Here is a 14,248-nt window from a genome sequence, read left to right on the forward strand (position 1 = left end):
CAGGCGGATCGCAGGTTGAGAGAATATCGGTAGTACAAACCCTCCGACACTGCTGATTGCCTTTGTTCACGTAGCATCAGGATCACTGTCAGCTCGTGTGTATCCATGTGAAAACACCACCGGCGTTGCTTCAGAGCTATGAAAACACAGAAGCAGATATGTAGCTTAAGGGCAATGGGAGGCATATGGACATATTCACCAGGACAGTGAAATTGTGTACTGTAGCCTATGTGTTTTATGTGTGTTGTAGGAGGGCTCTGCTGACTTGGTGCCATTGGAGGATGAGTGGAATGAGAGGAGAAGGATACAGATGACGTCTATAGTCGGAGGGTTTAAAGGTATGCATGTCCCATCAAGGTACCCATGTGTGTGATCTCGTGCAGTGGCGGGTGAATAATGTGACTGAGTGGCAGTTGAAAAAGCACTGAACTTTTCAGTCCATATTACAGCGGAACAAGATGCCTTGAAGGTTAGCTCAAAAAACGCTTTCCTCTGCTCTGACCTGCATACTTGTTACACGCAGAAATAGGGGGGGGGGGCCTTAATGTGAGATATATAAATCATATTAATCCACGTTTCTGCTTTGTCCCTCTACAAGCACCTTCTTACAGTCCAGTAGTTGTTGAAGAATCACTATATTTATAATAAAAGATAATATATAAACCATGTTCTTGTGAAAATGTCTCAACAGGTGCAATGCTTGTGAGCACAACATCTAAGGAGTGTCGGGACAGCGATGCAGACCTAGACGTGGATGGAGATGATACTCTGGAGTACGGCAGAGCACAGTATCCTTGAAGTTTTACTGTATAATAAAAGCAAAGATTAAGTGAGAGCAAAGTCAGCAAACTTCAGCAGTGATTAAAACACTGATGGACAATAATTTTCAGTTAGGGAGCCGTCCTATCATGAAAAATCGGCCTAAACTTGATATGAATTAATGTCTCTCTCTTATTTTTAGACAATCACAATTCGTATAATGTAATTTTTATTATTATTTCCTGAGTTTTGATCTCAGATACACAGAGACAGATGTGATCCCCTGCTCAGCAGAAAACTCCAAGGAGACAACAGTGAAGTATGTATCCCACCTGCTGCTCTGCTATTCACACATTGTCATATGTGTATATGTACATATGCACATATACACACACACACACACATATATGTATATATGTAAATGTACACACATACATACATATGTATATATGTATATATATATGTATATACACACACACATAAGGATATTCAATTCGTTATTAAATTGTATTTATTTCTTATCATTAATCACATCAAATTTCATTGTTTGTAGCATTTAAATATGTATGTATATTTTTGGTTCTTACAACAGCACCATTGGCAGCAGCAGCAGTACGTTGCCGGACTCCAGAGTCAACCTAGAATTTTCCAAATGGTCAAATGAAGGTTAGTCAAACAAACTGTGAATTAATTAATTGATTCAATAAGAAGAAAACATGGAAGGAATTACTCATGAGGATTGTACAAGAACAAGTTTGGGGATAGATTGGTCACTGTTTTTTAATTGATTTCATTTTTAATTTTTTTTTTTATGTATTTGATTGTTTCACTCAGGGAGTCCATCAACCAGTACTGGAGAGAAACTGGACGGCAGTGTAGCTGGTCTCCTCAAAACCTGCAAAAACACAGAGATAGAGACGTAAGTTTGTGCTGTAGAACAGCAAGCATGTATATCACATCTCTCATTGCCTGAGATTTCCTCACTTCTTTGTTAATAACTTGGTCACATCACTCAGTTAGTTGTGTGTTTCCGTGAAAAGACTTTTCAGGTTGTGATTTAGTTTGATTTACAGCTTGAAAAGGGAGCTGAGCGGGTTAAAAAGATTAAAGCATTATTTTTAAGTTTAAATTCTAATTATTAACCAACTGTGAAGTTCTTGAATTCACTGTTGCTCACTTTGTTAAATAATATTTTTCTTTAAGTCTTTGAATCTGTTGCTTTTGCTATCACACAATCTTCAAAATTGTAGCTTTTTGTGCTGTAAAAACTTTGATATAAGAAGTTTTGATTGTTGTGTCACGTAAACTTCGACCCCCAGAATTTACACCAAGTCAAAAATCAACCAAATATCTGTGAAAATCAGTCCGCCAGATAATTTTCACGCACAATTTGAACTACTCAAGAGGGGGATGAGGTGAGAATTAGGTATGTGTAGACTATGTGCCCCGGCTCCCACCAGCATGCAACATATTACTGTATCAATGTGATGATATCATCAATCAAGGTCATAACAGGCATCGCACGCGTGTACACACATTTCATCACACTTAATGCATTGTAGCCCGTCTGCCTCGCTGTACAGTATGTTTGTATATACAGTCTATCCTGTAATTGTGTGTGTGTGTGTGTGTGTATGTCTATCTCTATGAGGACCCTGACACCTCCCCCTTCCCCCTCCCCTCCGCCTATGATAAATGAGACAGCGAATGCAGGCAATGTGATTGCTGCTAAATTTCATGCTCAGTGTCCATGTTGGCCAGCGAATAATTTAATCTGTCTTCGATTTATAAATGACTTTCCAGTGTCTGACTAACTCACGCGCCCTCCCATCTCCCCTCCTGTTACCATCCGTCCGTGTGTGTGTGTGTGTGTGTGTGTGTGTGTGTGTGTGTGTGTGTGTGTGTGTGTGTGTGTGTGTGTGTGTGTGTGTGTGTGTGTGTGTGTGTGTTCAGGCTCTCAGAGGTGTCCACGCTGACAACTCTGGATGCACTTAAAGCTCGGATACGGGATTTGGAGAAACAGTTGTCTAAAGGAGACAGATTTAAATGCCTCATCTGCATGGTGAGTATGAAGGCAAATTAAGTTGACAGAACAGAGACAGGAGAAGAGTAATGCAGAAGCGGATGTGTTTTTGGGTCAATATTATTGCTCAAAGTCTTTCAAAGGAATATAAATATGTGATATCTTGATACAGGTTTTCTAGTTTCTAATTTGATGTTAATAAACAAATTGTGGGCTTTTAAAAAGATGTTAAAAACTTCTAGAAATACTTTTTATTTTACATTTAGGTTACCATGCAGCTTAATGCCATCATCCTCTGTATTATAACTTGTTGCGATGCTGCATTTGATGTGTAATACTGTAATGTAAAATGCTACAATTTAAAAGTAATTATTATGATTTTTTAGAGAAAAAAATCATAATAATTAACATCATACCTGGCTCTGACACATTGTGCAGCACTGCTAATTTGTTTACCATCAATAAAATTACCTGTAATTAATTATAAGTCACTAAATAGTCATTTATCTAGCATTTTTGGTCTTTTAACTGGACAAAACAGGTCATTCTAATACAGTACATCTATTGTGCTTTGGAAATTTATGAAAAATCAATCTATTGAAGTTTTTGGTGTTATCCAAAAATGAAGCTGTAGTTTTTTTTTACAGGCCCTTCATGGTCAGGGTCCACCCACACAGGTGTTTTCCTATATTAGTCTTGTTAGACTTGGTCTGAGGACTGTGTGGTTAACACCTTGATCATTCTTATTGGTTAATGAAGTTAACCAATAACTGTAGCTCCACTTAACTTCAACCTAAGGAGATCTATGTTTCAGACATACAAACCAGTTTGACCACACACGTATTTCCAATTTATGAAGACAAAAAAACCCATCTGGTGTTGTGTTGAAGAAATCAAGTCACTGATGTCTTGGAGTGCTGGACTGCGCTCTCATTTTGTTGGTGGAGTGAATTGGCAAAAAAAAAAGTTTTTAACATCCATTAAAGCTAAAACAATATAAGAAAAATCACATAAGTGCCATTTATTAAAGGGTCTTCAGGAAACGTTCAATGACAGTAAAATAAATGCCTCTTAATTCTGTAATTGTAGATTCATATGGACATCTAGTGGCAGCTTTTGGTATTACAGGTAAAAAAAAATCTTGTGTGTGTTCTGCTTGTTCCTTTATACAGGACACGTACACAACCCCTCTTACCTCCATCCAGTGCTGGCATGTTCACTGTGAAGAGTGCTGGCTTCGGACGCTGGTAAAACATCAGATTTGTTTTGATTGGTATAGAACTGCAACAATTAACTCAATTGATCGATTAGTCAATGAATAGAAAATTAGTCGTTAGCTATTTTGTTAATCGTAAAAGTATTTTTCGAGCAAAAACACCAAAAATTCTCAGGTTTCAGCTTTTCAAATGTGAGGATTTGCTGCTTTTGTTTGTTATATTTGATGTAAAAAAAAAATTAAACTTTAGATTTTAAATTGTTGGTTGGATAAAAATAGCAAATTCAAGACGTTATCACAGGTCTGTGATATTGTGAATACATTTTTCCAAGAAAATAATCTACAGATTAATAAAAGATGAAAATAGTCACTAGTTGCAACCCTGGATTCGTACAAACATGACAATGAAGTAAAATAACTGAATCATGTTTAATAAAATTGTGATTTATTTTTTCTTTAGGGAGCAAAAAAGTTGTGTCCTCAATGCAACACCATCACCTCACCTGGAGATCTGAGGCGAGTCTACCTGTGATGCTGCCACTCATGAGAGATCAGGGGAAGGTCTTTTTCTGTTTTAGCCAATCAGGGATGGACTTGTGGGCAGCTGGCCTGTCATAGACTCCCACCCCTCCTCCTCCTTCTTCTTCTCCTTACACCTTCCTGGTCCCACATGTTCCTCAGTGTGCTCCTAACATCCACTAACCCCCCGACAATTTGAAAAGCAGCAAGTGTGACCTTTGACCTTCCTTGTACAATATCCATGCTCCTGCTGCAACATCAACCAGATTGGAGGAAACATCTAAAACCAACTGAGAGCTCAGGCACTGAAAAACAAATGGAGGAAAAATGCTTTGGGACAATATTTATGAATTTTGTAATCCTTTCGTCTGTTTTGTGAGAAAAAAAATTCCATGCAAAGCACATGTACATAGTTTTGTGTATGTTTTGATTGGGGTGTGTATAATGAAGTTGACTAGTTGAACAACTACAGCGACTCTATTAACTGTACAGAGTTTGTCTTTGCTTACATCATTTATTATTTGTTTAGCTCCTCCTGTAGGTTGGAAACATATACAGTAATCTCATCACATTCAGGCTCATTTTGTCTTCGTCAATGATGTTTCTTTGTATAGGATCATTAAATCTAATTTTATCAGTGTTACTACAATAAAAACGTGTGTCCAAAAAGTTGTCAAATGTGAGTGTAACTTTAAGTCGTGTTCACCTGTTCATTATGTGAATTTGAAGCATCACTGGACAGTGAGCAACCAGCGCTGGTTAGGCCTGTTGACAGCCCCGTTATGATGACTCTATGCGGTGTATTTGTCCTTTAAGAAGTGGGTCGAAGCAGGATTAGCCAGGCAGAGCCCAATGCAGCTCATCTGGAGTCGAGGGACACTAAACCCTGCTATTCTGAGCTTTTACTGCGTTGGGGCAAGCTCAGGCACAGCAAGCAGAAAAAACTTCAACAAAAAAGTGGGAATTTGTTATTGTTAGTGTCAAGATAATTCTGACAGCCGGTATGAATTTTATAGCTGAATTTCTATCAGTTTTTAAAATTTACCTCCATTGTAGTGGGTAGAATGATAGAGCAGCACTTCACCCTTCCTCATTTCTACAACTGAGTTGCCCTTGGGGAAGGTTTTTAACCCCCAGTGTCTCTGGTGGAGCTCCTCAATAGACTGGCAGCCTCCAGGTGTGAAAATGTCTAAATTGGATAACATTGCAGTAAACCTACTTGGGATAAATTAAGGTAGAAATGCTTCTCCCAGAGGCACTTTCATACCACTAAATATTGAGTTTAACAATTATACAACAAAAATTGTCTTAACAATGCCCACCCTTTAAACCACATCCAGGAGACTGTCTGGTGTTTAATCAACACGTCTCTGGAGGCTCAGCAGAAACAAATACAACACAAAGCTTCTGCTGCAGCACACTGGACTAGATTTAAACAGTGACAGTGATTTGTTTATGAAAACCTTCTACCTGGACTGCTCAGTCATGTGACCTGTATGGACAGTGAGTGGATAAAAACAAGTCAGCATGCGCACATGTGATTGCTCACTGAGCTGAAAGGAGGGGATGGTAATTCAGCCTGACAGTGAGCTGCTTCAGTGTATCAGAGTGGCACACACACACACTTGTTGTACACAGCTCATTAAGAAGCTTTGGCTGAAGAATCATCTGCTATTCAACGTGTCAACGTCTGACAGTACAGTTGCTGTGAGGAAAGGTAAGGGGAAATTTTTGATTTGTTAGTTTTCTAATTTACTAAATGTATTTGCACAGTGCTAAAACATATAACAACACTTTTAAACATAAAGACAACAATATTTAATTACTGATCAATAATTTTATGCAGGTGGGATAACAAAGCTTAGTTCAGGTTGAATTCAGATGCAAATGAAAACTAGATGAAGAGTAAGTTTACCTGAATGTTCATCTTTTAATGTTTCACATTCATTACGATGCAGTTCTTGTTTTGTTCAGTTATTATGTGCTGCTCAATTTTTTTTAATTCTCTGCACTGTTGAATAAATTGTTTGCAGTAAATGTAAAGTCACTTAAGAAATTAAATCATTTAACAAGGGACAAAATAGTTTGTCTCTTTTAGATTATTACAAAAAAAAACAATTTTATGAGTGTCTGGGATGTTATTGATCTCTTAAGCTGTTTTTAACTGACAACAAAGGTTAAGGCAATGAATGAAATCCAGATTTTGAGAGACGGGTTGTTGTTTTTTTGTTTTGTTTTTTTGACTGTGACAGAGTCCTGTCTTATAAAATGATTGTGTTAATGAATTGATTCAAAAGTGTCCCTGAACCATCATCCTCTCTTAGTACAGCAGGTAAATAGGTCACCTGTCCTGGACCCTTTGTGCCGCCAGGCCCAGATCCAATTAATCCTGCTGACTGACCTGCCATGACTTCATTAACAGGCATTCTTAACATTAACCTCAGAGCCTCTGGCTGTCTAACGAGCCAGCAATTAGGGCATGGACACATTTTCATATTTAATTAAGGAAATAGGAAGTGGAATTTAAGTGACCACATGTCACATGACCACAATAATATAAGAGCAAAGGTCCACTTTTAACCCTCTACTATATAAGTGTGTTGGGATGTTTCCTCTTGCTGGTGTTGTGGTAAAGACAAGCTTGGATCAAAGGATTAAGCTTACTGCTCCTGAGATCAGTTGACATGATAGCTGGCCAGTTTTACCTAAATGTAAAGGTAGAAAATTAGTTTATTGATGTAAAATACTTGATAGGAAAAGTGTTTTTATAAAAGAAACACAAATCTTTGGTTCCAAACCTGAATAACCTTCATGCTCTCTTGCTGTGGATTTACACTGACTCTAATGTGCTCAACCTGAGCTCACTCTGTCCCCATCTGTCCATCCACCCATCTGTCTCAGAACAATGTCAGGACCGAGGCCCGTGGTGTTGAGTGGCCCCTCTGGAGCTGGGAAGAGCACTCTGATGAAGAGGCTAATCAAGGATCACGAAGGCGTTTTTGGATTCAGCGTGTCACGTATGTTTGGCTGCCAGCCTGTTATTGGCTTCCACCGCAACCTCCTGTCTGAGGAGGACATAGGGCAAGAAGCACAGCGTCTAATTCTGTACTGATCAGTAGACTTTGTGCCACACCATTAAATCTTGTAACAGCTTAGCATTTCACTTTAATTTCTATGAAAAGGAACATTACTCATGACATATTACCTTATTCTCAGGTGAGTCTAATGATGAAATTCTCTCCTCACAGACACAACGAGAAACCCTCGACCAGGAGAGGAAGATGGCAAAGGTACAGTAGTTTTTATCACAGAGGACTTGTTGTTGGTACTTTTTCGTTTCTTTATGTAAAACAAGCGTCACAAGTGGGTGGTTGATGTTTTAGCACCTTCACACACTAGTGGGACCATCTTGATTCACATGAAGCAGCCCTTGACTTGGATTTGAATCTGCAGAACTGTGATAAAAGTGTTTTTTTATCACTTTTATCACAGGGGGCCTGGGCTGCAATAATGCCTGCAATACTTCTTACTCCTAAGTGAAGTGCGCAACTGGTTTTGTCCCTTGTATAGCTCCCTTGATATAAAGGGATAAACATCTTTCTGTGCCTGTTTTCCTTTCTCCATAGGGCTGAACATTCTCCCCATGCTTCTGGGGGCTACTTTACTTCCAGTAGCAGACGTCTTTTCCTCTGAGGACTTAGATTTGTCAACCTCATTTTCGTGTCCAAATGAATCAGAAACCACAGAAACCACAGATAAAGGTGACCTCAGTGTGATTCCAGATCACAGTTTGTAAAGCAGAGGGATGGGGGTTACTTTCATCATCCTGGCTCGCAGTCATTGGATTTGTAGGAACTTGTCTTGTGACAAACAAAAAGAATAAAATTAAATGATGAGGAATCAGGATCATACAAATCTACACTTTGGAGTAAAAAGCTTTTGAAAATAGCCCCCTGTGATGCCTCAGTAGTGATTCCTATTTCCAGTCCCGTGTGGTTTATGTCCAATAAACTGCCCCATTTCTTACTGTGGCTGATAGAGCATTGATGATCCGCAACCAACCATTAGCATCACAGGAGAATGATTTAACAAGTGCATCTTTTCTGGATATTCAGTGTCCATCTGAGCTTTTCAAACATTGCTGTCACGTTAGCTCAGTGTGTTAAAACTTTGTAAAAAATATGCAGACAGACAGTCTTTATGTTTTATTTCTGACAGTGCTGGACATTAAATAGATTTTTATCAATGCAACATATGTTCCATCATTAAAGTACCTCATTGTCTCTGGTCAAAAGAAGGTTTTAATACTGCAAAGGCATCAGCTGTGTCCTGTATTGTGGTCAGGAGTGCTGTTTAAAATAAATGTTGCCTCATTTTTAGACCTGTTTGTTTACAGCACACACATACATACAGTACAGCACTTTCTATGCAGCGTTTTCCTTCAGATTGTTACTTCAGTATGACCAGGCTCATGTTGTTTGTGTGCTACTGCAGTGCCCATTAGTGGTAGTAGTATACTGTATGTGTTTGTTTCTCTGCTGTTTTAGATCCCCAGAGGTTTTGATGTTGTGAAGATTTAGGCCTATAGATCTGGTATGGACAGTATACTAATGGCATCTTTATAAAACATGCAGCAAAGAAACCCATTTCTAATCTTTTCACTTCCAGTTGAGAACGGTTTAAGTCTTTTTCCTTTATGTTTTTACAAAGTTTCAAATTTTGCTCAGAAGAGAACATCATATACTTGAACACACTAAATATTATCTATATTTTCTTTTTCTCTAATTTTGCCTGTGATCACTGTGATGTTCACTGATTATTGTGACAAAACTGGGTCATCGTTCACCAAAACAGTCAGTCAACTCCATCTACAATCATTTGTGTCCATTGTGCAAGTTTTAATGGCGGATCCAGACTCATTATTAATGTTGTATCTTGCAGACTACCACTACACAACAAAAGAGGCCATGCAGGAGGGCATTGAAAGGGGCGACTTCATTGAGAATGCTGAGTTTTCTGGCAACATGTACGGAACAAGGTAAATATTTACATCTCTGCATGAATGTCACCATATTTTTCCACATGATCGATGGCAACCTCAGAAAAACAAATGAATTAGACACATCATTCAGGCAATGATCTGTGCTTTTTGTGCACATTTTACTATCAATGATGTTTCTTTTTTCTTAAACAAAACTCAAAACTAGCAATACTTTAGCAAAATGTATCTATGATTTCAGGGAATTTTTTTTGTCAAAATGCTGTTTCAGAAGCTTTTCCATCCATCCTAGTGTAAAAATCTGAATTTTCTTTCAGAACTGTGTATAAGAGAATAGCTTTAGGCTGGGCCACAGGGCTCAAGGGGATAAAGTGGGTATATAATACTCTTGGGACAGATGGCACTTTAAACCTCCATGGTCAAAAAGAGCTACGCCAAGGCTCAGCACATTGTGTGTCACTTTTAATCTCGATAACACACTCACTACAGCAAGAGTCTGAGCAGCTTGGATCAATGCAGTGATCCTCTTACCTTAGTCGCTACATGTGACAAGTACAAAATTACTTTATTAAACTTTCATTATCTGTTTGGACATTTGCAACCCTGTTCAGATGTTTAGTCCTGGTGGTTTAAAAACCCTTTTGTTTGATATAGCTTGATATCATATCTATGCTTTGGTTCTCCAGTAAAGCTGCCATCGAAGATGTGCAGGCCCAGAACCTAATCTGCATCCTGGATGTGGACATCCAGGGGGTGAACAGGATTAAAGAGACTGACCTGAACCCCATCTATATCTCCATCCAGCCTCCCTCCATGGAAATCCTGGTAAATGTCCACTTTTACATATTGTATTATTAAACAGTTATTAATATTATCATTAATTATGATATATCATTGCTTGTGGGTTGGGTAACAGTGAATAAAAATGTATTTCAGTTTTTCGTAGCATACTTTGTCATAAATGTAGACCCAGATTTCTTTTGAAAAATGATCCTAAATAGGGAGTACGAGGATGAGTGGTTAAAATTGCAACTGTTCTGAGAAAATACTACTACAAATACAACTTTGTGAATTAACTGAATTGCATCATTCCTGCTGTTTTCCCAAAGATAATGTCTTGCTTTGTTGTCCTTCTCAGGAAAAACGTCTGAGGGACAGGCAGACAGAGACGGAGGAGAGTCTACAGAAACGACTGGAAGCTGCACGCATTGATATGGAGCTCAGTGAGTTACTCAGTATTTCTGCTACATAATGCTGGATTAAAGATAACCATTACAGCTGATTCAATTCTCTTTTTTAGGTAAGGAGCCAGGAGTGTTTGATGTTATTATCATCAACGATGATTTAGAGAGGGCCTACGAGGAGTTGAAAGAAATCCTTGACGAAGTGAGTTAAAGCATGAAATATCCAGGCTCCTATTTATTTAACAAATACTTTGCCTGTATTTCAAATGTTGTATAGACATCATCATGACAATTAACTCCTTCTAATATAGACTGTCTGTTATTTTATTGCACCTACAGTTTAATCTCATACTTTGTCATGGACAATACATTAAAAAAAAGTATTATAATTCTTGATCTCTCTTTCTACAGGAAATCAAAAAAGTTCAGGAGGCCAAATCATAAGCAGGAAAAGTGTAACCCAGATCTTTCTGCTGTTGGACAGAAGAATCAACTCTTGTGACTGAAGCCTGAATAACTCCATCTTCATTGACTGTGAATACACATGAAATAAACTGTCATCTGGAGAAAAACTTGTTGTTCTTTTACCCTCAGTGGTTTGCTTAGTACAATTTAATGTTCAAAGATGCTCTGATGGAAAAGAGGGACTCTGAATTTAAAGATGGTTCTTCTTTGTAAGAGAAAGGGTGGTTTGTATTAGATTTAGTACAATCAATGGTCGATTTCTAGATATAACAGTCCTAACCCATATATTTCTGCCAGATGGCATGTAAATGAAAAACATAAAAACATATAAGGCACATATGCCAAATCCTGTTCTACGTTAGATTTTTATAAGTCAGAAGTTTGCCACTGGCCAACCCACAAATGTGGAGTAGTACCACCAGTCAATATGCACGCTGCTCATCAGTTAGAAATTGTTCTGAAAATTGCAATTGTTTCTTTGGATTCTAATATGGTAGAAATAAATTCACTCACTTAACTAAAATCACTGCATGTATTACATGTATGTTTGTGTGTTTGTTCACAAATTAGACTGAATAAAGAATCTGAGGACAATGACTTGTCAGTTTTGTGACTCTGTAACTCATTCAGATGGGTGATTGACCAAAAAATATAAGTATTACGAAACTTAAAAGCATCCAATATAACCTATACATTTAATTAATTTCCCATTTATACATTGAAACTTTAAGGCAGAACATGTAAATATTTAAATAAAATACTATATATCACTCTGAAATATATGTGCTTTCTGTCTGAAGCATAGCACAGAAAATATTTTTCATTTATCACAGACAGCATGAAGCCAAACATGTGCATCTGTCTGATACTGTAGCAAAGGATCAAAACAAAAGTTTCTCATGTCACAAAATCAAAAACCCCTTCAACAATGTGCACTCTTGCATAAACTAAACCTTATCCCTGATATGTTTCAATATAAACTAAAGCAAAATAGATGCAGCACACTCACATTTACAATCTAATAGATGAATACACTTTGACAAAATCATTAAGACGCATCACATTTTCATAATCAGAGGACACTACAATGATTGATATATGATTTAGCTCCAGCTCACCTAAAAAGAGCCACACAGGAAACATTCAGCTAAAATGAAATGTGCTGGTTAAAAGGTTTCATTGTTTTTGATCATTGATTTTTGAAGGAAAATCCTACTTTTCTTCATTGTTGTCTTACTGAAAGAATGGACTCCGAAGCTTGGTGCAGACCTGGTCTCGTTTCTCCTCCTTCTGGCTGAGGTAAGCTTTAAGCTTGTCTGTGGAGAAACACACCTTGGAGTGTCTTGCTTTGTGTGGGGCACGATGGGCGCGTAGCCATGGGTTCTGGAGACACTCAGCTGCAGTGGGCCTCCCCCTGCAAATTGGATTTTATTATTATTTTATCAGGTCCTAATCCACTTATACAACCTTTCATTGTAATAATCACTGTTTTTGGCTGAAAAAACTGTATGGAAACAGTATGCATGAATTGTATGTTTAGTTAAACTGACTTATGCGTACAACATTTTAAGAGAGACACTCACCAGGATTTGTTATTCAGGCTGCTCTTCATGAAGTTTAAGGCTCCCTCTGACAGACCAGGGTAACAGCGTCCAAACTGGATTTTCCCTTTCCTGATGTTTCTGTCTTGCTCCCAGCCGTGTTCTGCATGAAATGGGCTTTCAGCACTCAACCTAGTGAAAAAAAGGAAGAAAAATAAAACAAATACTGGACATCACGCAAAAAAAAACCCCAAACAGAGATTACATATGTATTCATGTTGACACTTAATAATCCAAGACTTCAACCACTTAAAGTGACCAGCCTACACACCTAAAAGTAGGTAATGAAAGAGAATATTTTCTAAAGAAAGAAAACACTGATGATTCAATATGTAGAATTGTTACTGCAACCTTTGACACCTCATATTCTTTAGAAAATGTTTGTTCTGATATTGTAATAACTATTTTGCAAAAAGTGGGAGCCATGTTTATGAAAATCTCAAGTCTTATTATTTTGATGTTATTTTCGGATTAAATTGTTTCCAAATCAGTTTGAAGTCTGATTTTCACCCAATAAACATGACTTAGTATATGCAAATGTTTCATCTGTACTTACATGATGAAGGACAGAACTCCAATAGCCCAAACATCAGTCTCAGGCCCGACTCCCTGACCCTCCAGGATTTCCGGAGCTTTAGGAAGGACAATATAAACTGACAAAACAGACAGACACAGCATATCGTTCATAACAAGTTGAGCTGTTACCATGCCATTTTCACTCACATGCTGAATGTCTTTGTACTAGCTAAATTAATCAGAAAGAACTGAATATAAATGATAAGAAAGTGGACTTGTGTTTGTTAGGCTATAGTAGCTAGCTTCAGGTGAAGTGGATGAAGTTAGGACAGAGTTATTTCCTTCAGGGCTGAGTCGTCCTCTCTTAAACAATGTGTACCTTTGCTGCAGCAGTCTGTTGAAAGCCATGACAGTCAAAAGTTTAGTACATTAGAGAAATCTACAACTATGCAAAATTCATGATCAAACACAATAACTATATTTTGAATTGAAGCAAGAATCCCATCACTACCTTTGCTCTCCGACAGGCCCTGAATGTGCTCTATGTTGAGAGGCTGACCGGGTATGAAGAACTGAGCCGAGCCAAAGTCTATGATTTTCAGGCGGTTGCCATCGTCCACCAGCATGTTGTCAGACTTCAGGTCCAGGTGGATGACTCGACGGCTGTGAAGGTAGTCGACTGCGCTCAGAATCTGAACCAGCAGCTCTGCGACCTGAGCCTCTGAATAGAGATCTCTGAGAGGGCAAAAATACAGAGAGTCAAGTTAGTGAAGCTTAACTACAGTTTATAAGGGAGAGCCTTAAATGTCTACAGGTTCACAAGCATAACTTTCTTGACATAGCTCTGAAATGTGTTTTTTTTTTTCAATCAGTGTTCAATTCACCTATCAAAATCACCCCAAAAGTATGTTTAAATAACATTAGTATTTTTATAATATTAAATAATTATTTGAAACACTAACATGG

The 14,248-nt window shown here is 38.0% G+C and overlaps 3 protein-coding genes across 3 annotated transcripts in view; 2 read left to right on the forward strand and 1 right to left on the reverse strand.

Moving 5' to 3' along the window:
• rnf220b (ring finger protein 220b) overlaps positions 1-4,798 on the forward strand; it is a 28,701-nt gene extending 23,903 nt beyond the window's left edge. Inside the window, 8 exon segments of the mRNA XM_062424472.1 lie at positions 254-338; positions 692-788; positions 1,019-1,078; positions 1,352-1,425; positions 1,594-1,678; positions 2,713-2,821; positions 3,955-4,029; positions 4,459-4,798. Of these exon segments, the coding sequence (XP_062280456.1) occupies positions 254-338; positions 692-788; positions 1,019-1,078; positions 1,352-1,425; positions 1,594-1,678; positions 2,713-2,821; positions 3,955-4,029; positions 4,459-4,530 (657 nt within the window). The 3' untranslated portion in view covers positions 4,531-4,798.
• Positions 4,799-7,422: 2,624 nt separating this feature from the next.
• guk1b (guanylate kinase 1b) lies at positions 7,423-11,144 on the forward strand. The gene is made up of 7 exons (XM_062424570.1): positions 7,423-7,534; positions 7,766-7,807; positions 9,459-9,555; positions 10,203-10,341; positions 10,655-10,739; positions 10,817-10,902; positions 11,112-11,144. The coding sequence occupies exons 1-7, from the start codon at positions 7,423-7,425 to the stop codon at positions 11,142-11,144; spliced, it is 594 nt and encodes a 197-aa protein (XP_062280554.1).
• A 1,254-nt stretch (positions 11,145-12,398) lies between these two features.
• The window catches only part of obscna (obscurin, cytoskeletal calmodulin and titin-interacting RhoGEF a), a 41,207-nt gene continuing 39,357 nt past the window's right edge, over positions 12,399-14,248 (reverse strand). The window contains 5 exon segments of the mRNA XM_062424292.1: positions 12,399-12,579; positions 12,749-12,898; positions 13,323-13,419; positions 13,662-13,676; positions 13,794-14,017. Coding sequence (XP_062280276.1) covers positions 12,399-12,579; positions 12,749-12,898; positions 13,323-13,419; positions 13,662-13,676; positions 13,794-14,017 — 667 coding nt within the window.

The sequence above is a fragment of the Scomber scombrus genome, chromosome 8 (genome assembly GCF_963691925.1).
Source record: "Scomber scombrus chromosome 8, fScoSco1.1, whole genome shotgun sequence".
Taxonomy (NCBI): domain Eukaryota; kingdom Metazoa; phylum Chordata; class Actinopteri; order Scombriformes; family Scombridae; genus Scomber; species Scomber scombrus.

Coding starts and splice junctions, on each gene's coding strand:
- guk1b (XM_062424570.1), top strand. CDS start 7,423: ATGTCAGGACCGAGGCCCGTGGTGTTGAGTGGCCCCTCTGGAGCTGGG. Junction 9,556..10,202: donor GGCAACATGTACGGAACAAG/GTAAATATTTAC, acceptor TTGGTTCTCCAG/TAAAGCTGCCATCGAAGATG. Junction 10,342..10,654: donor CTCCCTCCATGGAAATCCTG/GTAAATGTCCAC, acceptor TGTCCTTCTCAG/GAAAAACGTCTGAGGGACAG.